Below are 27,448 nucleotides of genomic sequence, written 5' to 3'. Positions count from 1 at the left end.
GACGGTGCTATTCTGGGAGCCTTTCCTCCCCTCCGGATCTGTTTTTATCCAGCTCGTCTGTGATTGGCCGCCGTCAGCCGCCTCCTCCCCTGATTGGCTGGCGGGCTGTACTAGAGGCGTGTGCGGGGAGCATGGCGAGGCCGCTGATTGGCTGGCGGGCTGTACCAGGGGCATGTGCGGGGAGCATGGCGAGGCCGCTGATTGGTTGCACAGCTGTACTAGGGGCGTCTGGCGAGGTCGCTGATTGGCTGGCGGGCTGTACTAGGGGCGTGTGCGGGGTGCGTGACGAGGTCGCTGATTGGCTGGCGGGCTGAGGATGGCAGAGCGTGATTGGTCAGAACCGTGTACTCCGTGCGGAGAGCGGAGGGGAAGCAGAGCGGGCCGCGGAGAGAAGAGCGGGTGAGTCCTGGGGTGACCCCGGGGCTGGAGGGAAGGAAGCCGGCCGCGGAGGGGGAGGATAGGCCTGGACACCCTGAGCTCTGTCCGGAATTGACAGGGAAGTCCTGGTCACCTCAATGTCATCTCCCCATATCAGTGCTATGAGGGGTGAGAGCACTTCCGGGGTCTTATGGCTGCCTAACCTCTCCACCAGCAAACGCCTCCTCAGTACAGCCCGCAATGCCTCAAGCCCTGACACTGAGTATCTGCCCCCTTTCTCCCTCCATACAAGGGATGGGGGGGGGGCCTTCAGCACCACTGGTCATCTACACACCACACTCTGCCACTGATTACCTGTCACCTCTCCCTCCTCCCCTTACATGGACTGGGGGCCTTCAGCACCACTGGTCATCTACACACCACACTCTGCCACTGATTACCTGTCACCTCCCCCCCCCCATTCCATGGGCTGGGGGCCTTCAGCACCACTGCTTATCTACACACTGCCACCGATTACCTGTCACCTCTCCCTCCTCCCCTTACATGGACTGGGGGCCTTCAGCACCACTGCTTATCTACACACTGCCACTGATTATCTGTCACCTCTCCCTCCTCCCCTTACATGGACTGGGGGCCTTCAGCACCACTGCTTATCTACACACTGCCACTGATTACCTGTCACCTCTCCCCCCCCCCCCCATTACATGGACTGGGGGCCTTCAGCACCACTGCTTATCTACACACTGCCACTGATTACCTGTCACCTCTCCCCCCCCCCCCCCCCCCCCATTACATGGACTGGGGGCCTTCAGCACCACTGCTTATCTACACACTGCCACCGATTACCTGTCACCTCTCCCTCCTCCCCTTACATGTACTGGGGGCCTTCAGCACCACTGCTTATCTACACACTGCCACCGATTACCTGTCACCTCTCCCTCCTCCCCTTACATGTACTGGGGGCCTTCAGCACCACTGCTTATCTACACACTGCCACCGATTACCTGTCACCTCTCCCTCCTCCCCTTACATGTACTGGGGGCCTTCAGCACCACTGCTTATCTACACACTGCCACCGATTACCTGTCACCTCTCCCTCCTCCCCTTACATGTACTGGGGGCCTTCAGCACCACTGCTTATCTACACACTGCCACCGATTACCTGTCACCTCTCCCTCCTCCCCTTACATGTACTGGGGGCCTTCAGCACCACTGCTTATCTACACACTGCCACCGATTACCTGTCACCTCTCCCTCCTCCCCTTACATGTACTGGGGGCCTTCAGCACCACTGCTTATCTACACACTGCCACTGATTACCTGTCACCTCTCCCTCCTCCCCTTACATGTACTGGGGGCCTTCAGCACCACTGGTCATCTACACACCACACTCTGCCACTGATTACCTGTCACCTCTCCCTCCTCCCCTTACATGGACTGGGGGCCTTCAGCACCACTGCTTATCTACACACTGCCACTGATTACCTGTCACCTCTCCCTCCTCCCCTTACATGGACTGGGGGCCTTCAGCACCACTGGTTCTCTATCCACTGTCACTGATTACTTGTCACAACCCTCTCCTTTTATTTACAAGGGATGTCATCTACACACACTACAAGGGATGGGGGCCTTCAGCACCACTTGTCATCTACGCACACTCTGCCACTGATTATCTGTCACCTCTCCCCCCCCCCCTTTTACAAGGGAAGGGGGGCTTCATGGACACACACTGCCACTTATCTGTCACCCTCTCCCCCTTTACATGAGACAGGGGGCTTCATCACCACTTGTCATCTACACACACTCTGCCACTAATTACGGAGCAGTGCTTTTCAGCGCTGCTAGATTTGGGCGCAGCCGGTGCCTCCATAGACTACAATAGGCATCACTCCTATTGCAGCGCTCAGTGAGTAACATCGGCTCCGTCAGATCGCTGGAATCGCTGGAGCCGAATTATTTCATCCCACCACTATCCATGGCGCCTGGAGGGCGAAATAGTAATTAAAACAGCCCGGACTTGTGCAGAAGCAGGATCAGCCGTATAACAGCTGTATCCTGCGCCCAAGTCTACCGGTGCCGATTTCAAATGTACTCCACTAATTATCTGTCATCTCTTCCATCATTACCTCTTACAAGCACCTCTTGAGACACACACACGCACACACACACACACACACACACACACACACACACACACACACACACACATACACATGTTTAAATTGCATTGTAAGGACATACACATAGAACAGTAGCTTGTATTTTGAACCATATTTTCCAGCCTGCCTGATCTGCTTCAGGTCGAGAAAGAGATCGAGTTCAAGCTAGAATCGGTCGCTGACAACCAGTAGGCTGTACAATTGTTTCCTGATACCTCCATGTCGTCATACTTCCTGGGTTAGCTCCGCCCCCCCTGACCCCTATAGGACCCATACCAAAAGTATAAATAAAGGCCATGACCCTTAGCACCCCATTCTCTTTTTTGTCCTCAGACACTATAGGATCCATGGTGTGGTAGCTATTACCAAATTTATTTACTCTAATACTCTTACTTTTATACTTACACTTTTCAAGGTTGTTCTTTCTCTAAATTGTAGATGATTGGCTCATTGAGCTCTTACCCTATACCCAGGTTTTTATATATGGAATGTTTTTTCCCTGCGGTACAAGAGAGTCCTCTGGCTACTAAATGTGCCTCTTAAAGACCTCTTATGGATCATTATCGGCATCACATAGCAGGCTAAATGCCTGAGGGGATCACTGTGTGCCCTTTTGGGTGCGCTTTACTCACAGGTTTGCCTCTATGTCGGGTCAGCCTGCTGTGAGGTTAGGTCTTTTCTGCGAGGACGGCTGCTGTGGTCGTAGGGGAGGCGGATATTGCCTCTCTGGATCGGAGGTGTGCCGCTTGGCGGGACATCGCTGTGCTATGGCCGCCGCAGGGTTTCTCCCTCGCCATGCCGCTTGGCGTCCGGAAGTCCGCAGTACGCATGCGCGGAGGGAGGTGTCTGGTCTATACTCGGTCTGAACGAGCGGCGGCCATATTGGTTGAAGGCAGGCGTGCCCATTCAGCGTCAGGACGTCTCGGCACGCTGCACTGCTCTGCAACTAGAGCGGGTATTTAAAGCAGAGGTGTCTGGGCTCTCGGAGAGAGAGCTGCAAGGCGCAGGTCGTGGAGGTTTCGCCTTGAAAGCTGCGGATACTCCTCCTATGGTCAGAGAACTTGCGGTTCTTGAATTGTGAATCAGTAAGTCATAGTTTTGTTGGAGGTTGTATGGTTCAATATTATTTTCATGATCGGATTGTGATAATTGTCTTTCCTTATTCCCCACAGTGAATCCCGCCGGTAGTAATGATCCGGGTCCTTCAGGGTAAGATTAAAAAAGGACAAAAAAAAAAAAAAAAAAAAAAAACTTTTTTGCTGCAGACTAAAAAAGCAATTAAATTATTGCTTATGTCTTTCAGTGCATGCCAAACAAACCAAGGAGAGGAAAGACGTAATAGGTCAGACTCCCGCTCCAGATCAAAGCATAAGAAGCGTCAGCACAAATCAAGGTCTAGATCAAGGTCTAGGTCAAAACGGCGGTCTTCCAGATCAAGCCATCATACACATCACAATTCAAGGAATAGATCTCATTCACCAATACGCAGGCAATTGCCTGATAAAGGACAGTGCTGGGCTTGTCCTAGACCAGCTTTGCCAGACAAGACAGTCTGTGACTCTTGTTTTAGTCAACTGGCTAAAGGTCAGGAAGACAAAAGTGAAGATATTACAGAAATTATAAGGAAGGTTGTACGAGATGAAGTAATGGCCCATTCATCAACAGCGCAACAACCAGTAAACCAACAAGACATGGGAGAGACTGAAGAGGAGGAGGAAGAAACTCCTTGCATATTTGACATTAAACTCACAAATCCGTTCATTACTGCAGTGAAGGAAGCATTAGAATGGGTGGACCCTCCCGCAGAGCAAGAGCAAAATAAGGAGTATTATGCGCACCTACGTAAGAAGTCGAATTCCTTTCCTTTAATGAAGGAGATCAAGGGTTTAATTATGGAAGAATGGCAGAAAGTGGAAAATAAACCCTCTTTCCATAATCGCTTCTCAAAGTTATATCCTTTAAAGGAAGATGAGGTTGCGTTTCTTCAGAACCCTCCTACAGTAGATGCGTCTTTATCAAGACTGGTAAAGCATGTGACATTACCAAAGGAAGACTCAGCAATATTCAAGGATGTGTTAGAAAGACGTGTGGATAATGACCTGAAGAAATCATATCTCATGGCAGGAGCTTTGTGCAAACCAGCTATTGCACTTACTTCAGTGGCAAAGGCACAGAAGGTTTGGACATCTACAATAGAACAGGCGATTGTGGCAGACGCGGATAAATCAGAAATTCTGGCAGCTTTGGAAGATTTAAAGATCTCGGCAGACTTTGTGGGAGAAGCTTCCATGGACATCTTGAGGTCATCTTCTAGGATTATGCTGAACGCTGTGACAGCCAAGAGAGCTCTTTGGCTAAGGCCATGGAGAGCTGATTTGGGATCCAAACAAGGCTGGGTGAAGATTCCATATGACGACGTCACGCTGTTTGGTAGCGAGATGGACAAAGCAATCGCCAGAGTGACTGGCGGAAAGTCAGGATTATTGCCGCAGGACAGACCTCCAAGAAAGAATTTCCAGAATTATAGAAAACAGCAATCTAGTCGGTTTAGGGATGCCAAGTCATATAGACCTGGGAAACCATACAAGGCTAACTGGAAAAGCTCGCAAGCCTCTTTAGCAAGATCCTTGAAGTCAGGTATTCAAAGTTCAACGCAAGCCAAACAGTCCTTTTGAAGGTACGACCACCCTGGTGTCACCGGTGGGCTCAAGACTCCAGAGCTTCAAGGACATCTGGGTGGAGAGAGTGCAGGAAAGATGGGTGCTTTCTACCATAGCAAGGGGCCACAAGTGGCAATTTCGCTGGTCTCCAAGGGACCGGTTTCTCCCAACACTACTTTCAGGGAATCAACAGAAGGCAAATACATTATTGGAATATGTAAGCACCTTAAGGAAACAAAAGGCAGTCTGTCTGGTACCCTCAGAAGAGAGATACAAGGGAATCTATTCTCAACTCTTCCTAGTGCAAAAGAAGAGTGGGGATTACAGACCAGTAATCGATCTCAAGTACTTGAACAAAGCAATATCAATTCCCAAATTCAAGATGGAGTCATTGCAATCGATCATACTAACAGTAATGCCGGACGACTGGCTGTTGTCAATAGACTTACAGGATGCCTATCTGCACATACCGGTTCACCAGAAATTTCAGAAGTTCCTAAGATTCTACATAGAGGGTATCCATCTGCAATTCACTTCGCTGCCCTTCGGGCTAGCAACCGCTCCAAGGACATTCACGAAGGTTCTAGTAGCAGCAATAGCGGTTCTAAGAGTCAAGGGAATACGTATTTACCATTATCTGGACGATATATTGATCCTAGCAGATTCCAAAGAGAAGCTGATCAAGCACAGAGACACTTCACTGCAGTTTCTGACAGATCTGGGTTGGATTATCAACCACAAGAAGAGCCAGTTATTCCCAGCAAGAAGATTGACCTATTTGGGGGCAGATTTCGATACCAGAAAGAACACAGTATCTCTGCCAGTGGAAAAGGTAAAGAACTACAGCAGGATGATTCTTCAGGCAATGCATTGCCCGATGTTATCTTCGAGACAATGTCTTCAAATATTGGGTGTAATGTCATCTGCGATTCCACTGGTCAAATGGAGCAGATGGCATATGAGAACTTTCCAGATGAACTTCTTGAAGCAATGGAATCAAGCGTCATTGAGCCAGAATATAAAGTTGCCAATGTCATGCAGGCTCTCACTGCTATGGTGGACCAACTGGAGGAATCTCAGTCAGGGACATCCATTGACTCCATATGTTTGGATCACAATTACTTCGGACGCCAGCCAGATCGGATGGGGAGCTCATTGTCTCCAGAAGTGGTCTCAAGGACGTTGGACCACCATTCAGCAGGGAGTAGTATCCAACATACTGGAGCTCAGGGCAGCGTACAAGGCAACACAGGCATTCGCTCATCTAGTAAGGAACTCGGCGGTGTGTATACAGATGGACAATCGGGCTGCGGTTGCTTATGTCCAGAAACAGGGGGGTACCAGGAGTGTTTCTCTAATGAGGGAACTTTCTCCTCTTATGAACTGGGCAGAGAAAAATCTGTTGGCTATCAAGGCAGTGTATCTTCCGGGGACGATGAATATACAAGCAGATTTCCTTTCCAGAAACAAAGTGGACAACAACGAATGGAAACTGAATACGTCAATTTTCAAGGAGATTGTACTGTTATGGGGTCTCCCCCAGATGGACTTATTTGCTTCCAATCTCAACTGCCAAGTTCCGAACTTCATTTCGAGACGTCCAGTACTGGGAGCGAGTGGGACAGATGCGCTAGTAGCTCCTTGGGAAGCATCACTGGTTTATGCGTTCCCTCCAGTTCCACTGCTACTAAGATTCCTAAAGAGATTACGAACAGAGGAAGTGTGTGCCATAGTAATAGCCCCTTACTGGCCGAAGAGGCCGTGGTTTCCAATATTGATGAATATGTCTATGTGTCCACCATGGAGACTGCAAGTAGTACCGGACCTCCTTTCACAGAACGGTCTTTACCACCAGAATCCAGAGATTCTAGCATTAACTGCTTGGAGATTGAAAGGAAATTGTTGTTAGACGTAGGTTTCTCCCCGTCGGTTGTTGAAACTCTACTTCAAGCAAGAAAGGTCTCAACTAATAAGACATATCATAGAGTCTGGAAAAACTTCATAGACTTCTCATCCCGGAAAGAGGTTGATTTCTTAACACCCTCAGTCCCGCATATCCTGGACTTTATACAAACTGGTGTGGAAAAGGGTCTGGGGGTGAGTACTTTGAGAGGACAAGTGTCTGCCATCTCAAGCCTCATAGGAAGGACATTGTCCACAGACAGACTGGTACAGCAGTTCTTCCAAGCACTAATGAAGATTCGACCTCCCGTCAAAAAGACTCTTCCTGCCTGGGACTTACCATTAGTGCTGGAGTATCTTTCGTCATCTCCTTTTGAACCGATTGAGTCTTGTAACATCTGGAACTTAACGTTAAAAACAACATTCCTTGTTGCAATCTCGTCTGGCAGAAGAGTATCAGAAATTCAGGCTCTGGGGGCATCAGATCCATATATTATGTTCTTTCCAAACAGAGTAGTACTGAGGCCAGTCTTGGATTTCCTACCTAAAGTAGTCACCACTGCTCATATTAATCAGGAATGGACTCTGCCCGCCTTTATGGGCACAGACGAGGGGACAGAAGATCATCCTTTAGACATTGCAAGGATTTTGAAAGCATATATATCGGCTACTGAATCATTCAGAAACTCACAACACCTATTTATCTGTCCTTCCGGGCCTAGGAAAGGCAAGGAGGTCACAGCAAGAACTATCGCCACCTGGATAGTAAGACTAATAAAGGCATCTTACAGGGCCAATGGGGAAGGTCAGGTACCAGCAGCATCAGCGCATTCTACCAGAAGCGTAGCGGCCTCATGGGCAGCTTCAGCTGGTGTTTCTCTGACAACAATCTGTAAAGCAGCAAATTGGACTACTCCTAACACCTTTATTAAACATTATAGAATCGATCCCGCGGTTCTTACCACTGTGAATTTTGGGAAAAAAGTGTTGTCTGCTAAATGATAAAGATAAAGTTTTTTTGTGCATTAAACCCACCCGTCTGATTATTGTTGTGCTAGTTAAATCCCAGGAAGTATGACGACATGGAGGTATCAGGAAAGCCAGAAAATTTGTACTTACCTATGTAATTTTCCTTTCCTGATACAACTCCATGTCGGCATACGACCCACCCTTTTATTTTCTTGTGTCTGAGTCCTATATACGAGAATGGGGTGCTAAGGGTCATGGCCTTTATTTATACTTTTGGTATGGGTCCTATAGGGGTCAGGGGGGCGGAGCTAACCCAGGAAGTATGCCGACATGGAGTTGTATCAGGAAAGGAAAATTACATAGGTAAGTACAAATTTTCTGGCTTTTGCAAGATCTGATCTTTCCCTTGATCACAAATATTGAATTTGAAGTAGAAAATGTTATGTGTACCCACCATAATGAAAAGCTATAACACACAAAACAAAAACCAAGTTGTTTTACCAGTGGCACATTGATTGGTAGAAGCCATTCAGAGAAGTATGCAATCATTTTTTCTCTCGACTATGCTCCACTCCGAGCAGTACAAAACCAGCTGAGGCATAATGCTCAGTTGCATATGCATGTAAATAATCGATAGCCATTCAGATATTGGTCATTAAAGGACACCTGAACTGAAAGCGATATGGAGGCTGACATATGTATTTCCTGTTAAACAATACCAGTTGCCTGGCTGTCCTGCTGATCTCTGGCTGCAGTAGTGTCTGAATCACACACCTGAAACAAGCATGCGACTAATCCAGCCACACTTCAGTCAGAGCACTTGGTCTGCTGCATGCTTGTTCAGTGGCTATAAATGTATTAGAGGCAGATAACCAGCAGGACAGCCAGCCATCTACACTGTTAAAAAGGAAATAAATATGGCAGCCTCCATATCCCAGGTGTGCTGTTTGCTAACAGATGTGCAGTGGCTGTTAGAGTGAGAGTTATTTGTGTCGAGCTGCTGCTTGTTTTTCAGTCCCCTTGTTACTGTGAAATATAAATCAGATTTGGTATTCTTGTTATGGCGCCTGTGTTTTCAGTATCCACAGAGCACACTGCAATAATGTAAACAGTGATTTAGCAGGAAGGCATGCGGTGCTGGATCAGCTCCCAGTGCCACAGGCTCTTATCTGCGGGTAGGAATGCACCGCGCCCCTGTCCTGATTCTGTCCTGATTCTGTCTGTGACGTCAGGGTGTTTAGTCTGTTGGTGAGACCTTTCTGTAGTCATAGCAGAAGGATTAGCACTGGCCGGAGCGTAGCTATAGCTGGCCAGAAGTGGCCTGACCGAGCCTCAGAAACACACAGCTGTGATCATCACACTTCTGATGGATTAGGGCATAATCACACATGATCGCAAAACGCTAGCGTTCTGTCATTGCACTTTATTTACGCGTTGATCGCATATTTTTACTGGACATTTTTGCGGGGTTTTTTTTTTTTTTTTGCGTGTTTGTGTTTAGCGTTTTCTAGCATGTTTGTGTTTAGCGTTAGTCACAATCGGCGGTGATCAGGGCAGTGTAGTCACTGCCATATAGTTATTATTGCACTAGCACTTTAACAAGCCCTAGTGATCGCCAACGATTAGCGGTAAATGGCTGCTAATCACCCCAGTGTGAATGGGCCCTAAAACTGTCTGAAATCATTTCAGGGCCCGTTTCCACTAGCGCAGAAATTGGGCAGACCTAATCTGCAGAGTTTCCCCGCAGGTAAACCCTGCCATAGAGTATAAAACTGCTGCCGGCCGAATCACTTGCCTTAGCGATTGTGCCGACATTGCAGCATTTTTCCGTGTAGGCAGCAGCGAATCCCATAGCCGTGCATGGCACAGCTTCTGGGATTCGTCTGTGTACCTGCAACACCAGGAAGTGCTGCCGCGCGTCTCTCATAGTGGAAACTGGCCCTCAAAGTTTATCGGTTGTTGATGTTGGAACTTTAGACCCCGTTGATTGATCCAAGCCCCATGTATGGCTGGCCAATGAGATTTAAATCGCCCTGAGTTGATGCAAATGTTTATACAAATATATGCGGGTTGAAAATTGACCCATCAAATAATTTGCATACAAAATTAGCATAGCGTGTATCGGCTGGGAATTATCTGCATCACATTGATTAGGCCTGGTCGAGCTCCAGTTTTTATGATACTTCTTCATAGAAATCTCAATGGGACAATGGGCATTAGGAACAAGGGTAGGAACACACTAGGCAAAATCGCATGCGGTTTCCTCTATGTGCTATGGAAGGCGCATATGCGATTCTGCCGAGTGTTTTCCTACCCTTAGGCCTCCTTTCCACGGACCGCTGATAGGCAGTGAAGTGCCTCTCAAACTCTCACAAATTCTCACTGCTGCCTGGTCACTGCTCACTGCTGCCTGGTCACTGCTCACTGCTGCCTGGTCACTGCTCACTGCTGCCTGGTCACTGCTCACTGCTGCCTGGTCACTGCTGCCTGGTCACTGCTCACTGCTGCCTGGTCACTGCTCACTGCTGCCTGGTCACTGCTCACTGCTGCCTGGTCACTGCTCACTGCTGCCTGGTCACTGCTCACTGCTGCCTGGTCACTGCTCACTGCTGCCTGGTCACTGCTCACTGCTGCCTGGTCACTGCTCACTGCTGCCTGGTCACTGCTCACTGCTGCCTGGTCACTGCTCACTGCTGCCTGGTCACTGCTCACTGCTGCCTGGTCACTGCTCACTGCTGCCTGGTAACTGCTTGTCGCTGCCTGGTAACTGCTTGTCGCTGCCTGGTAACTGCTTGTTGAGCACACAGCTCAAAGGTTCGTGGAAAGGAGGCCTTAAAGTGAACCCGAGATGAGGGATTTAGAGGCTGCCATATATTTGCAGATTGCGTGGCTGTCCTGCTGATCCTCTGCCTCTATTGCCTGACACACACAATGAGATTTTCTTGCAGTTTTACTGCCAGATAGATCATTTCCAACATGTCTGATCGATTTTTACGATTAATCGATCGATTTTCTGTTTACTTCTGTGGAAAATTGTTTGGAAATCAGATTGTACACGTTGTAAATAATTGATCTGGCAGTAAATCTTCCAGAAAATCTCATTGTGTGTGCCAGGCATAATGCATAATGCCTGGTACACACCATGCAATTTCCCGTCAGATCAACAGGTCGAATTGATAATTTCCGACAGGTCCAATCTGATTTCCAAACATTTTTCTGATCAGTTTATGATAGAAGTGATTGGAAAATTGATCACACCTGTCAATGTATCAGTTTGACCCGTCAATCTGAAAGGGTATTGCAGGGTGTTTACAAGACATAATACATTTAGCCATAGCCCCTGAACAAGCATGCTTACCAGCTGCTCTGACTGAAGTGTGACTGGATGCTTGTTTCAGCATTATGACTCAGGAATAGCACTGCCAGGCAACTGGTATTGTTTTTAAAAGGAAATAAATATGGCGGCCTCCATATCCCTCTTACGTCTGGTTCCCTTTGCATAAGAAGCTTAGACAGGCTCCCATAGAGTGATAAGTGTGCAATCTGTGTCGGCTCTGCCTATAACGATCAGCAGTACACATTAAAGCTGAATCTGTCTCTCTCTGTTTTTGCAGTCTGAGGATGGCAGAAATGCAGATGCAGAAGAAAGGAAAGAAGGGGGACGATGGTATCAGCAGCGTGCTGGACTTCCTGCTGGCTAATGCCCGCCTGGTGCTTGGGGTGGGCGGAGCTGCCATGCTAGGCATTGCCACGCTGGCTGTGAAGAGGGTGAGTACCGGCATCTAGCAGGATTCGGTCCTGGCAGTTTGTTGGTCAGGTTTGCAGGACAATTGCTTTTCTGGTGCTCATACACACGTGCAGATGTCACAACCAGAGATCCAATCTATATTCAGATGGGGTATCACCGCTTCCCTTCACCTACTGTCCTATCCCTTAAAGGGACACTTAGAGGTGCTTCATTTTTACAATAATTATGTATAAATGATTGTCAGTGTTTGCCCATTGTAAAATCTTTTAATTCCTTGATTTACATTCTGACATTTATCACATGGTGACATTTTTACTGCTGGCAGGTAATGTAGCTGCTGCATGCTTTTTTTTGGCAGTTGGAAACAGCAGTAAACAGCTATTTCCCACAATGCAACAAGGTTCACAGACAGGAAACTGCCAGGAGTACCACGGTCCTCAGTTTCTTGTGGGAGGGGTTTCACCACAAGATCAGTCATACAGCGCCCCCTGATGGTCTGTTTGTGAAAAGGAATAGATTTCTCATGTAAAAGGGGGTATCAGCTACTGATTGGGATAAAGTTCAATTCTTGGTCGGAGTTTCTTTTTTAAGCCAGGAATAGAAAAAAAATCCGTTCTACTTGCCTGGGGCTTCTATCTGCCCCCTGCAGCCGTCGCATGACCTCGCAGTCACTCACTGAGTCTCTGGTCCCTCGCTACCAGCTAGTTTAGTTTTCGCTGACAGACCTGGCCATGCATATTTTTCTTTGCGTTCCCTTGCACAATAGCGTCCTGCGCTTTCGCAGGACGCTATTGAGGATGGGGACATGAAGAAGGATACATGTGGCCAGGCCTGCGCAGGCGCAGAAAGCCTGCCGACTCCGTCAGGGAAAACTAAACTAGCTGACGGCTGGGGATAGGAGGATCCGAGAGTGACAGTGAGGGCACGGGACGGCTGCAGGGGTCCGGTAGAAGCCCCAGGGGGATGCTGTCGTTTTGCACTTACACATTAGAGGAGACAGCACCGGGGGTTTCATCGATTGTCCTGATATTGCTTGTCATTGCCACTCTGCACCCAATCGAGCAAGTCGAACCAATTGCAGGATGTCCGACCGTTTAATGCGGCCAATTTCGTAATAGCAGTGAACTGTAACCTGGTAAGATGAACGTGTGTGCGCACTCATAGATCTGCATAGCGCTAGCCTGCGTTCCTGGAAGGGATGATCGCTGTTTCTCTGCAGTGACTGCCCATACATTACTCAACTCTCGGCATCGATATCTGTCCAATTCAATAAGACGGATCAAATCTGGCAGAATTCGAAGACCCAACATGATTACCCGATCAATCGGTTCAATTGATTTCCGGCCAAATTGATCAATGCGACATGCTGGTAAAATCTGTCAAGAGGCTGGATTGGGTGTGCGTTGTTCGGTTTTCTGTTTTTTTCCACGCTGGTCTCCCCCACCCGCGGTGTTTCTTTTTATTTATTTTTATTATCCACCATGTTAAACCGCTTTATGTAGTGAGATCAGTACATGCGGCGGTGTCACATGGTACAGGCGCTTGTGGTGGCAATTCCGGAAGATGCAGGTCACAGGAGGCCAAGAGTTGGCGAGACTGGTGAGCCTGCAATCTAGTGGCCTTTTTCGAATGCATGGCCACCCTAAGGGCCCGTTTCCACTTGTGCGGTGCGAATTGGCTCGGTAAAAATTTGCATGCGGGTACGAATTTCGCATACGATTGTATGCGAATTTGCATACGATTTTGCATGGATGACGATGTATACTAATTTAACCATGGCAGTGCCTGTGTGCTTTTCCATTGATTCCATGCGAAATCGTATGCTAATTCGATAGAAAATTCACATACCAATACCGCATGCGAATTCCCTATTAAATACAGTGCATGCGATTCGCATAGCGGTATGCAAATTCTGATGGCTCTGCCGTGCAGATCCTGACAAGTGGAAACAGTCCAGTCCACTTGTATTGGCTATGCGAATTTGCATGCGGCAAATGCATGCAAATTCGCGATAGTGGAAACGGGCCCTTATTCTTCTGGTGATCTATAGATGGAGTGTAAGGCCTCCTTTCCACGAACTGTTGAGCTGTGTGCTTAGCAAGCAGTTGCCAGGCAGCAGTGAGCAGTTATCATGCAGCAACAAGCAGTTACCAGGCAGCAGTAAGCAGTTACCATGCAGCAACAAGCAGTTACCAGGCAGCAGTGAGCAGTTGAGAGTTTGAGAGCCATTTCACTGCCTGTGAACAGTTTGTGGAAAGGAGGTCTTACTGTTCCGCTAGAGGGGATCTTTCAGTGTTCTTTATTCCTCATTATTGTGTCTCCCTCTCCTCCAGCTGATAGATCGGGCCGCCTCTCCTCCTGATGAGAAGGACCCGGAGCTGAAGGTGGAGCAGAAGTCCTTGGAAGAGAGCTGGAAGGAGGCTGTGCTGCTGAAGGCATCTCCAAAACTCGTGAAGAAGGCGAAACGTGCCGATCTCAGCGCCTCATTGCCGGCCCCCGAGCCCAGCCAGCCTGCTGCAGGTCTGTGTCTTTTAGCTTCTCAGACAGGCTGGTGAGTCTTTGGCCTCGATTCATAAAGCATTCCCGCATGCGGAAATGCTGAAAACAGCTCACTTTACCGACCACACAGCAAAATCTGTATTCATAAAGGCTTTTTCCGCATGAAAAGCCGACATTCGTGAGCAGAGTGATAAATCGCTGCCTTGCGCGGTGATTATCGTGACAAAAGTAACAAATGTCAATTCATAAAGATTAGAGGAAGCGGTATGCGGACGGGTATTACCGCTACCTATGATGTGGCGAGAAGCGTGTGGAATACATTGCAGTGAATGGAACAGACCTCCCAAGCAGCAGCAGAGAGAACACCGCACGGAGGGACTCCGCCTGCTTCTCCTGTTTCCGCATGCGTACCGACAGCCTTACGCCTGCCTACAGCGGAATATCTCTGCACGCCTGTCACAACTAGAAACATTTTTATGAATGACCACCCAGAAGGCTGAAATACCGACAGCGATGTTTCCACGCTACAATTTACCTTACCGACAGCACTTTTATGAATCGAGGCCAATGTCTTATTTATTGTATAAATACAATTAATAATAATATAAATAATATTGTGCCTCCAGCAGCGATAGAACCTTACACCTTAGTATGTGCATCTCACTAACATTTTAAATGCCAAAGTTTGGATGTTTGTTACTCGATCACACAACAATGGCTGTATGGTTGTGAATGAAATTTGGCACACGCATAGTACATTACCTGGAATAAAGTACAGGATACTTTTTTATTCCCATAACCAAAAAGGGGGCGGAGACAAATACACATTTCACTGGGAAAATGTAAACAGCAGCCATTCTTACACTGTTAATGGCAGGGTTCTCAAACTTTGCACAGTTGGTCACTGGGTGACTGAGATTAATATTCAGGGAAGTGGGTGGAGCCTATAATAGCCAATCAAAATCCACCTATTGATTTTCAAGGGGAATATGTAATTGCAGCCATTCTTGCATGGTTAATGGCACAAGCCTCAAACCTGGTACAGTTGGTCATTGGGTGACTGGGGTTTAAATTCAGAAAAGGGGCTGGAGCCACAGCCAATCAGATTTGTTTCGTTTTAATGGAAATTGACGCCAAAGACCACAAAGCCGTCAAACTTGGCCATTGAGTGTTTCTGTGTTATGCTTCATACACACTTGAGATAAAAGTTTTTGGAAATTGAAAGATCACAGACCAATTTTACCCCCTTCCATGTAGTATGAGAGCCATACTCTACACAGTCTATTCTATGGAGCTGAACTCCCCGTCAGATAAAATCTTTGCAAGATGCTGCACACAAAGATGCTTTACAGACAAAAAAGATCGGTATCTGCAAAAGATCTGTTCCTGCCAAAGATCCGTCCCTGCAAAATGCATTCATAGTCTATATCTGCAAATCATCATACACACCTTGTTTAACAGACTTCATCTGCATATCTGGCAATCATCTGCAGATCTGAAAATCCATCCTGGTGGATCTGATCTGCAGATGAATGTCAGTTAAACAAGGTGTGTATGAGGATCTGCAGATATCATAGACTATGAATGCATTTTGCAGGAACAGATCTTTTGCAGATACTGATCTGTTGCATGTGTACAGCATCTTTGTGTGCAGCATCTTGCAAAGATTTTATCTGATGGGGAGTTCAGCTCCATAGAATAGACTGTGTAGGTATGGCTCTCATACTACATGAAAGGGGGGAACATTGGTCTGTGATCTTGCCTTTTCCAAAGACATTTTTATCTCAAGTGTGTATGAACCATAAGGTTTAGAAAAAGTGGATGGAGCCAATACCAGCCAAATACATTCCTGGTGCAACGCCGGGTCATCGGCTAGTATTAAATAAGCGAAAGGACTGCTTTGCTTAAATGATTCTACCAAAGGACTCTGTTTACACCTAAGCCAGTAGTGCATAAAGAACACCTGAACTGAGAGTGAATTGGAGGCTGCCATATTTTTTTTTTTTATTAAACTGGATCTGCGATTAAAAACTATAACAAGTAACTTCTCTATATATCTTATCTAAAGTTTAGATAGTTAATACAGCAAATCTAGCTGCAAACAGCTTCAACAGTATATGATTATTTATTCCTGTGATATGAGAGCGGCCATGTTTGTCACATTACACACAGGTAAGCTGGTCTGTATCTCCAGCCCTCAGGCTGTAAAAACTTCACTGCCTGTGTTGCCTGCTTACTGGCTGCTCAGTCTGTTCAAAAAGGGCCTTAAAGGGAACCTGATGTGAGAGTGATATGGAGGCTGCCATATTTATTTCCTTTGAAACAATACCAGTTGCCTGGCTGTCTTCCTTATCCTGTGTTTTTTAATACTTTAAGCCAAAGACCCTGAACAAGCATGCAGCAGATCAGGCACTCAGGTTTTACTGGATTGGCCATATGCTTGTCCCAGGGTTTTGACTCAGACACTACTTATGCCAGAAGATAAACAGGGCTGCCAGGCAATTGGCATGATTTAAAAGGAGATAAATATGGCAGTTTCCATATACCTCTCACCTCAGGTTCCCTTTAACCTATTTTTTTACTGTTTCAGCTTTATGGCTGCTTCATTTGATTTGATTGTGTTGTCCTTCACAGAGTCCGTGGCTGTTTCTGCCTCTGAGGAAGAGGACCTGTTGGCTAGTGCTAAGAAGTCTCCCATATGCTTCACCTTGCAGGAGATCCTGCTGGATTATTACAGTAATGAAGCCTGCATGTCGGAGCCTCTGGTGGAGACGGTCAGACAGCTGGTGCTGGACATCAGTCAGAAGCTGCAGGGTTTCCTAAAGGCCAAGCATCCAGAGATGCCCTTCTCTGCCCTGAAGCTCGGGGGTTCTCTGGGTCACGGTCTTGCTTTGACTTGCATAGACCACGCCTGCTTGTTACTTCCTCTGATCTTGGAGCCTGATTTGTGGACTTTTCTACCAGGAGAGGAGACTATCCTCAACGATCCTCAGTTTTGGATGGTTAAAAGGGTCAACCTGGAATACACCGCTCGGGGGAGCAGTCCTTGGGATAGGTTTATGCTGGGGGGCTACCTCTCCACTCGGACAATCGTGGAGACCCTGAGCAAGACAATCGTAGGGTCTATCAACTGGCCATCTGTAGGAACCGTACTGGGGTGCACCATAAAACCTGCCATTGCTCTAGATGAACTTAAGCTACAAGTAACTCATCAAGACTTCAGTCTTACTATTGACATTCTCCCAGTGGCTGAAACCAAAGACACTGTCCTCTTGGCTTACGCTCACTCAACAGCTCCTGCTGAAAACCTTTGGCATAGAAGCTTCTACCGTGATGAAATCGGCAAGCTACAAGACCTGGACAGCACCGACTGTGGCGTCCGGCAAAAATGTCTCCAAATTCTTAAAAGTATCTGTAAAAACCACCCTGGTCTCTGTCGGCTTACTCCAACTCATCTGAGGCACGTCCTCCTGCACATCAACAACAAGCCTTCTGATTGGACGGAGGGTGCCTTGTCCGATCGCTTTCTTCAGGTCGTAGAGGCCCTCATTGGATACTTGGATCAAGGCTTCCTCCCATGTTATTTTAATGATAAAATCAATCTGTTTACGTCTTTGACGGAGGAGGACATAGACGAGATAGGATATGGTCTGTATCAGATTTTTTCCCAACCGGAGTCTCTGCTGAACAAATGAAAAATGCTGCAGTCCTACTGCTTGCTGTGAACCAATCAACAGCTTAATTTACCAGACTTGCCAGAAGGGCATAGAATAGCGGACGCCTTTGTTGGGCTCTAGATGAACGTCCGTCTGCTTACCGAATTCATTTTGGCAGAGTATTCAGAATTATCATCGTTTCCATGGATGAATTAATACTTGATCTCTCCAAGTCATATATACACTGAAGTATTGTTTTTCTTTATCTCTGAGAGCTGAAGAAAGGAGTAAGATCTGATTGTTTTAATTGTCACCCATTTTGTCACACGAGGATTTCAAGCATGGAGATTAGCAGCCAAAAATAACCTATGGTATAAGAAGTGTGTGGTGCCAAGTGCACAATTTTTAAGCCCGGAAATGAGCAGTACATAGGGTGACAGAAGGGTTCCATTCTTTTAAAGGATTTGCTTTGCACATACCCCCTTTTACATGATTTGTGCTGCTGTAAAAATAACAATACTTGCCTCATTAGGGACTGCAAGCACCCACCAGAGCAGTGGTAGGGGTTCTCCCTGGTCCGGCCTGCACACTTCCTCCAGAACAGTGGTTGGGGATCTCCGGGGTTGGGCCTGCTTATCCTCACCAGAACAGTGGTTGGGGATCTCCTGGGTTGGTCCTGCTTATCCTCACCAGAACAGTGGTTGGGGATCTCTTGGGTTGGGCCTGCTTATCCTCACCAGAACAGTGGTTGGGGATCTCCGGGGTTGGTCCTGCTTATCCTCACCAGAACAGTGGTTGGGGATCTCCGGGGTTGGTCCTGCTTATCCTCACCAGAACAATGGTTGGGGATCTCCTGGGTTGGTCCTGCTTATCCTCACCAGAACAGTGGTTGGGGATCTCCGGGGTTGGTCCTGCTTATCCTCACCAGAACAGTGGTTGGGGATATCCTGGGTTGGTCCTGCTTATCCTCACCAGAACAGTGGTTGGGGATCTCTTGGGTTAGGCCTGCTTATCCTCACCAGAACAGTGGTTGGGGATATCCTGGGTTGGTCCTGCTTATCCTCACCAGAACAGTGGTTGGGGATCTCCGGGGTTGGGCCTGCTTATCCTCACCAGAACAGTGGTTGTGGATCTCCTGGGTTGGGCCTGCTTATCCTCACCAGAACAGTGGTTGGGGATATCCTGGGTTGGTCCTGCTTATCCTCACCAGAACAGTAATTGGGGATCTCTTGGGTTGGGCCTGCTTATCCTCACCAGAACAGTGGTTGGGGATCTCCTGGGTTGGTCCTGCTTATCCTCACCAGAACAGTGGTTGGGGATCTCCTGGGTTGGTCCTGCTTATCCTCACCAGAACAGTGGTTGGGGATCTCCTGGGTTGGTCCTGCTTATCCTCACCAGAACAGTGGTTGGGGATATCCTGGGTTGGTCCTGCTTATCCTCACCAGAACAGTAATTGGGGATCTCTTGGGTTGGGCCTGCTTATCCTCACCAGAACAGTGGTTGGGGATCTGGGTTGGTCCTGCTTATCCTCACCAGAACAGTGGTTGGGGATCTCCTGGGTTGGTCCTGCTTATCCTCACCAGAACAGTGGTTCTGGATCTCCTGGGTTGGTCCTGCTTATCCTCACCAGAACAGTGGTTGGGGATCTCCTGGGTTGGTCCTGCTTATCCTCACCAGAACAGTGGTTGGGGATCTCCTGGGTTGGTCCTGCTTATCCTCACCAGAACAGTGGTTGGGGATCTCCTGGGTTGGTCCTGCTTATCCTTACCAGAACAGTGGTTGGGGATCTCCTGGGTTGGTCCTGCTTATCCTCACCAGAACAGTGGTTGGGGATCTCCTGGGTTGGTCCTGCTTATCCTCACCAGAACAGTGGTTGGGGATATCCTGGGTTGGTCCTGCTTATCCTCACCAGAACAGTGGTTGGGGATCTCCTGGGTTGGGCAGTGACCATAGACAAGGGATGGAGTTAATTTGCCATGGTTAGAGATCCTGCAAATTGCGACTGGATGTTTTCTTGAAATTTTTTTGGGTCATACAAGGATATATGAGGGTGGGAGAAAGCTTATTTCTTTATCTTTGTGCTATTGCATTCTTTTTAGCAATCCCCCATTATGATCTGATATGCCCCAAACATGACATATTAACTTTTTCCACCAAAAAGTAGACCGTTTAAAAAATAACAAAATCCAGCCCAGGTTTTCGAGGGGAATTCTGTTCCCCAGCCTTAATAAATTGGGGCATCCCTCCATGACTGCGAAAAGAGACCCGTAATGCTGGCCTGCTCGTCCACTTCCCAAGTTTGGGAGAAAGTAGTTGGCTTACCCTTTATATGACTTTGAGATGTCTCAGCCTCTGAGCGACCTACTAGTGGGACTTGTGTTTTCTCTGGTGTTCAGTAGTGACGGCGCGTGAGAAATTGCCATCGCATTCCTGACTTGATCATTTGGCCTCCTCTTCATTAGGGGGTTGCGTTTCCAGAAGCTGATCTGCGAGTGAGCGGTGCATTCTGGGAGTTAGCACAACGGCCGGAGAGGAAGCATTGCATTTTCTCATGTCCATTGATTGCTGTGTTTCTATCTTTTATATTTGCATTGACATAATGGGAAGCGTAATTCATAGACTCTTGATTTATTGTTCTAATTGCTGCTATTAATTGAGTGATAACCGTAACGGCCGGTATGCCAGTAGCTGCACATGAAGTCACTTTTTGTTAATCTTGTAAGCTTTGTAATGAAGCAATCACTGTGAGGGTTCTTTGTTGAACGAGTGTCACATTTGCACAAATCCCTGACAAATTTCATATCTGAATTGCACTGGTGCTGGGTGTAGGGATAGGGAATGGGATGCAAATAGTTTTCAAGCTGATGCAGTATTATGCAAATTTTGTGTGCATTTTTATGCAGCCTGAACATGAACCAATCAAATCCTGCTGTGGTAAGATTTGATTGGTCCATTTTTTAAGATGCATAAATTTGCATAAGACATTTGCATAAAATTGCATCTATTTGAAGTTATTTGCATCTGATTGATCATCCCTAGTTGGGAGTTATGGAATATCTTGTATGCACTTAGAGGGGTACCTGTCTTACGTGTGGGTTGCCAATAACTGTTCTGCAGCTTAATCAACAATGATGGAATAATCGGATTGTGATGTGCCGATTCTTTGCTTCGATCTGTAGTGACTTGATTACATTTCTTGAGATGTTGATCCGGTTTATAAAGCACTTTACCTGTAATTTTGCTTCGCAGCGTCATGGATTCCGGTCGAAGTCTTCTGGAACGCTGAAGAGCCAGCGGGGCGTATAGATGTCCTGGCAGTTTAGCTTTTACCATACAGCTGCAGTTTAATCTTATGCATGTTATCTCTTATGATGTCCGAATTCAGCAACAGCGGGGCTGGAAATATGTGCGTCTCCATAAGCTGTAGTAGCTACAGCTATAGCCGCGCTCAGTCAGTAATTTGGGCGCTTTCAAAAGACTGAGCCCAAATTATGATCAAAACAACGTAATTTATCCGCCGGCAATAGCTGGCAGCCAGATTGCGTCTTTCTCCAGTGGCAATGGTGGCTCGGAGGGGGGGATAGTATTAAATGTGCAACACATACAGTACAAAGAATGTAAGCTTCTCTGCCACTGTAAACACACACGTTGTGCAATGAATGCTTAGCATGCAGTATATTACTCTGACGGGACCCTGCGTGAACGTACTATAGGAATATTGCTACAGTGCATCGGGGTCTGATATTAATGTAACAGATTCAGTGTAAGAGGTGTGAAGGCTGGTGGGTTGAGTTCCTCAAAGCATCTTTGCTATAACGGTCATTTAAACCCATTAAAGAAATAAGGCACCATACAAAAAAAACCAAAAAAAAAAAAACCTTTGCCCGATGTCTCCCACTGCTGCCTGTGGAGTGGACTTCACAGTTTTCTGAATCTGCTGATCCACTGCTGAGCAAGAGGCATTCTGATTGGAGGAGGTGGGTCATGTGACTGCAGTGGGGTCTGTTCCCTTATCTTTCTGTTTATATAATGGAGCAATAATATTCAGGCTTTCATCCAGTGTTCTCCCCAGGCTCTATTAGCCGGGTGCTCCACTCGGCTAATTTTAGTGAGCACCCGGCTATCTTCAGCTCACCTACTCCACCTCTGCGGTAAGCAGAGCTGCGTCGCCCCTGCATTCCCCCCCCCTTGCACCTCACCCAGCTGGAAAAAAAAAAAATCTGGGGAGAATGCTGCTTTCATCTGTAGCACCTATAAAACAATCCTCTCCATCTCATCAGGAGGCCTGAGATGAGAATCTCGTGATGGCTGCGTATTATAAAAAGCTGCCAGTCGCAGTTAGAGTAGTAAGGCCCAGATGATTTTCTGCCGATTGCCTGGCGTTTTCTTTATACATCTAGTGATGATGGGGGACATTCTTCCAAGAGAAAAATCGTTCTCTTATAGGCCCAAATGCAATTCACTTTTCCTCGTAGGATATTTTCACCCTTTGTCATAAAATGCCTTTTAAACCACCAGCAAGCAAGAAAATACTCAAAATAATTTTGATAGTACTTTTTCACCTACTATTAGGTACTTTAATTGTAAAATGTTTAAAAGTTATTTTAAAGACAATATGAAAATTATCTCCTAGGAGAAAAAGTTCATGTTGTTGAATATGGGCCATAGAATCAGATGAGAGATCGGTCATGCGGAAATCGATCTAGAATCGGCCTTGCTGCCTCCCCCCCAAATTAATAAATGTCCCCCCGGTGCAAGGAATGCATTACTGTTCTACGCCCTCAGCTTGTCCCTACGCTGCTTCGTGTGTGTGTGTGTGTGTGTGTGTGTGTGTGTGTACGTGTGTGTGTGTGTACGTGTGTGTGTGTGTACGTGTGTGTGTGTGTACGTGTGTGTGTGTGTACGTGTGTGTGTGTGTACGTGTGTGTGTACGTGCGCGTGTACGTGCGCGTGTACGTGCGTGTGTGTGGCCCAGAGCAGCAGAGGGACAAGCCACAGAGAGGTAATGTATAACATGCACTGCAAAATTGCACGCTGTTCTCGCTATGCACCCGATCGAGCAAGTCGGCCCAACAGCTTGCGGCATGCGTGATCGACAAAGTGCATGCCCGACAGACAAAGCGACCAATTTTGGGACAAAAATTGGTCGTATTGTCGGTCGGGCATGCACTTGGGGACACAAATTTTCATCCAATTAGATTAAAATAATCAAATAAGATGGTTGATCAGCCGCCAAGTTGCCTGATGTATGGCCACTTTAAAGTGTATCAGAGATGAAGCATTCTCATGTATTTTACCATATATATCAGTGGGAACATTACAGATACCTACCCTGCTCTCTGTTTCATCCTTCACTGCTCAGCCTGCTTGTTAGCAGCCCTGATAAAATCCCCGACTGAGCATTCAGTGTTGCTTTGCTACAAGCCTCAAGGGGCAGGCTTGGGCTTGAAAAGACATCAGAGAAGATAGACTCAGCTATTATAATTCCTGAACAAAGCCAGACTGAATGCTCAGTCAGGGATTTTATCTGGGCTAGTAAGAAGCAATATGAGCAGTAAGGGCCTGTTCACACTGCACGCGTTTCCAGTCGCGTTTTGGAAACGCGTGCAGGTGGCCGACACGCACGACATTAGACATTGCATAGAGTGCAATGTCTGATGTTCACACTGCATGCGTTCCAGACCTGTGCGGTCCGGGAAAGCATGCTGCACGCAGATTTTGCTATAACGCGTGGCTGTCCCATTCACTTTTCAGTGATGGGATCAGCCACGTAATGCACACAAACGCGGATGGCCATGCGTTCGTACGCGTTGCGGTCCGCACGCATGGCCATCCGCATTTGTGATTTGAACGGGCCCTTACTAATGTAACAGAAAGCAGGGTAGGTGATTTCTCTAATGTTCCCACTGATATATATGGTAGAATACGTGAGGGTGCTTCATATCTGGTTCCCTTTAAATGTTAGTACAAGATCAGTGAGAGATTAAGGCTTTGTGGTGCCCTCTACAGGTGGCCATCTATGTTTAGATTGCCACCCAATGTCATCAATCTTTAGCTACACACACACACAGACACACAGACATACAGACACACACAGACACACAGATTTACCAAATCTATGTAGTATAAGGGCCAACATATTTAAAATACCTTGAATGATTGATTGGATAAGCTCTTATACTACATGAAAGTGGTAAGATTGAACAACCAAAATTGTATGTGGTGTGTTGAGCCATGTGATCCGAATCTGTTCAGAGAGGGATTGATTTTTCCCGCACTATTGCCCTCGGAATGTGAACCTTATGTTGATCTACAATGGCTGTGTGTAGGTTATGTGTTTTCAGATGCGGTAAACGGCACACAAGCTCACCCGATGGTGACCCCTGTCTAAAGTATTAGTCAGGGATCAAAGCTTGTATTATAGTCATGTGTGAAGGGATCAAAGCTTGTATTATAGTCATGTGTGAAGATGCGATCATCAAATAATTAACGGGAAGAAACTACTGCATCAATTAAAAATCCAACTGCAAAGTAACGGACAATCAACAAATTCTGAATGATCAAATGAGAAAACTGCAAAAACAGTTGTTTTTAATCCATTACCAAGAATTCCGTTCTTAATCGCTTTAGAAAGATCACTAGATTTTACGATTATACTCCCAAAACTAAAAGTTCAGTGACTGCTAGAAGTTACATAAAAGAACGTTTGAGAAAATTCCCAATCATTCCGTGTATAAAAACCTTTATCTGTAATGGAGAGCGAGAGGTACAGTCTTGCTTTTCTCTGGTCAATAAATGTAATCATTGCTGGCTGAAACTCTCTGAGGCATGTCTTAACTATGCCCCCCTCCTGCATGGACGCATCACCTTGACAACAGCATAGGGGGGAGGGCAGATTGAAGATGGAGATTCTTGCCTTAGCCAATGAGCAGAGATAAGTAAGCCTATACTACGCTCTGCAGTAAAAAAATGATTTTTACACACGGAATACTTTCAAATGTTCTTTTATGTGATTAAGAGTAGTTTACTTGAAATTTTAGTTTTGCCAATATAATACCACTTTAAGATTTATCAGTGGTAGTTTATACTACTCGCATCAAATAATTGTATTAAGATTGGTGTGGCTGTGGTCAGTTGATTTCACAGAATTGGATAGGAAGGGGTAATCTGAAGGGTATTGGAGATCAGACTGCCTATCCAGCAACAGGATACCACAGGAGCAGAAACGATGCACCCCCTGCCCCCACCCCTATTTTATATTGAAATGTATTAGAAATCTGTTCCTAGTGTGTGTTACAGATCAGATAGATCTCTGCCGGATGTGAGAGGGATCTATCTGATGGTGAATCTGGTGGTCACCTAGAAGTGTATGGCCACCCTAAATAAATTATAAAAACTGATCTGTCCAACAATTTAATACCTTATAATTATTGGTTGAACATATGAAATGCAGTTGACTGGATCAATTCCTCTAATACTATTTATACTGGTTGAACTCGATGGACGTATGTCTTTTTTCAACCAAAATAACTATGTAACTATGTATGCAATGTTTGTGCCAAATTCTTCTTTGTTCTGGTATAGATTATCAATTACCGACTTCCAGCCAGTATGGTACCAGTCTTACTATATAATGCACATACGTATGTATATATAATGCACATACGGTAACTTGCAGCAGCCAATCAAAAAACATTCATTACAAAGGTAAAGTCTGATTGGCTCGCAGCACTTGACACCTCAGAAGGTGCAGTCTGATTGGCTGGCAGCACTGGACACCTCCAGCAGATGCAGTCTGATTGGCTGGCAGCACGTGACACCTCAGAAGGTGCAGTCTGACTGGCTGATAGTCTTCAGAGAGCCTTATTCATAGGCCAGGGTATCTATACGCACATTATACTCCAAGCACTTATAGCGAGCAGACAAGTGGGGATCTATAGGAACTAACACGGTGGTGTCTGTTATTGCTGTATCTTTTGTGTGAGTGATGCTTCGATTGTGATTTTTGCTGCTTAATATAATTCTATTTTTAAAAATGGAAATATATTGTGATAATAAAGGTTTTCTTTAATTAGCTCTTTCGAGTCTGTTCTTATAAATTCCATAGTAGTCTACTGTCGTGATGTCTGCCATTGCACACTAATGAAAACATTTACTACTTAAGTCCATTTACTTTTTCTCCATTTCTTAAAACGGAACTGTAGATCTAATTGTTTCACTTACCTGGGGCTTCCCTAAGCCCCCAGCAACCGTCCTGTCCCGCACCGCTCCTCGACGAGTCTCCATTCTCTCGCCGCCAGCTACTTTCAGTTTCGCCGCCAGGCCACTGCGCGGCTCTGGCCACGCGTATCCTTTCTTTGCGTTCCCCGCTATTGCAGAGGGGAACGCGAAGAAAGGATACCCTTGGCCAAATCCACGCTGGCATCGACTTACAAGTCGAGGTACAGAACTGATCGGCGGTGGGGGAACGGAGCCTCGGGCAGGACCGGCGCGGGACAGGATAGCTGCTGGGGGCTTGGAGAAGCCCCAGGTAAGTGAAACGATGTGTTTATTTTAGATCTACAGTTCCGCTTTAAGTTTAAAGGGACTCCGAGCATCTCTCATGGGCATGCCTTTAAACCAGATGACTTCCAACAAAATCGTGCTATGACCCCTCTGGAGGAGCCTCTTGCAGTGGCCATGCGTGTCACTTCCTCTTCCTGCTTCATTCAGTGATGCACTTCTCTAACAGAGAAGACAGGGTTGACCCAGAAGTTATAACATAGCCAAGATGGTAGTCGCAATCTTTAAATAGAACGAAAACTATTTGGTGTAGAACGGCGATTCTGGCATCAAATGAAAGAGGAGATCACACGCTACAGAAATGTATGCATCTTTAAATACTTTGCAGTACCGGTCGGAGTCTTAAAGACATGCCCATGAGAGTAGCTCAAGTGAGAATCTTAAAAACACCCCGGTTCTGACCAACAAAGCTGAGGATGCCGTGACATCACTGAAGTTGGCTCCTCCTCTCACAGCCTCGAAAAGCTGGAGTATGCTGCCTGCTAAACCAATTGTACTAAGTATGCCTGAGCTCAAATCTGTGTCCATCCTGGAGTCCCTGGCCCTAATTTGCTTTTTGATATTTTCATATCAATAGAATGCCCTTTAAAGAGACTCTGTAACACAATTTTCAGCCTCATTTCTTCTATCCTATAAGTTTCTATACCTGTTCTAATGTGGTCTGTCTTACTGCAGCCTTTCCTAGTTGCACAGTGGCTGTATTATCTGTTATATAATCTAATCTTTCCTTTGTCGGCTCAGGCAGGAATGTGCTGCTCTGCGGTGATAGGTAGAAGTTATGCACGCCCCCTGCAGGCTCTGTATGAGTCACAGACTGAGCTTCTCTAAGCCTATCACATGCTGGTTAGCAGCCATGTTTTTTGTTTGTAAACACTGCCTTAAACTGGCAATTACAAGCCAGGATTGCAGCAGTGA

At 46.5% G+C, this 27,448-nt stretch overlaps 1 protein-coding gene across 2 annotated transcripts; it reads left to right on the top strand.

The window, feature by feature from the left end:
• Nucleotides 1-324: 324 nt before the first annotated feature.
• Nucleotides 325-26,045, top strand: MIEF2 (mitochondrial elongation factor 2). 2 transcript variants are annotated; one of them, XM_068243529.1, is made up of 4 exons: nucleotides 325-399; nucleotides 11,683-11,836; nucleotides 14,150-14,336; nucleotides 16,950-26,045. In XM_068243529.1, exons 2-4 carry the CDS (start codon nucleotides 11,690-11,692, stop codon nucleotides 18,008-18,010), a joined length of 1,395 nt encoding a protein of 464 aa, XP_068099630.1. In that variant the 5' UTR covers nucleotides 325-399; nucleotides 11,683-11,689; the 3' UTR covers nucleotides 18,011-26,045. The 2 variants fall into 2 exon arrangements, with proteins under 2 accessions (XP_068099630.1, XP_068099631.1); XM_068243530.1 differs by lacking the exon at nucleotides 325-399 and adding an exon at nucleotides 446-546.
• Nucleotides 26,046-27,448: the final 1,403 nt, after the last annotated feature.

The sequence above is a fragment of the Hyperolius riggenbachi genome, chromosome 7 (genome assembly GCF_040937935.1).
Source record: "Hyperolius riggenbachi isolate aHypRig1 chromosome 7, aHypRig1.pri, whole genome shotgun sequence".
NCBI classification, from domain to species: domain Eukaryota; kingdom Metazoa; phylum Chordata; class Amphibia; order Anura; family Hyperoliidae; genus Hyperolius; species Hyperolius riggenbachi.
Note: the sequence above shows the minus strand (reverse complement) of the source record. Positions and strands in the feature narration are given on the sequence as shown.

Bases quoted from the DNA above. Each gene is read 5' to 3' on its own strand.
- MIEF2 (XM_068243529.1), top strand. From the start codon at position 11,690: ATGGCAGAAATGCAGATGCAGAAGAAAGGAAAGAAGGGGGACGATGGT. The intron at 11,837-14,149 runs GTGAGTACCGGC...CCTCTCCTCCAG, and splicing joins CCACGCTGGCTGTGAAGAGG to CTGATAGATCGGGCCGCCTC. The intron at 14,337-16,949 runs GTCTGTGTCTTT...TGTCCTTCACAG, and splicing joins GCCCAGCCAGCCTGCTGCAG to AGTCCGTGGCTGTTTCTGCC.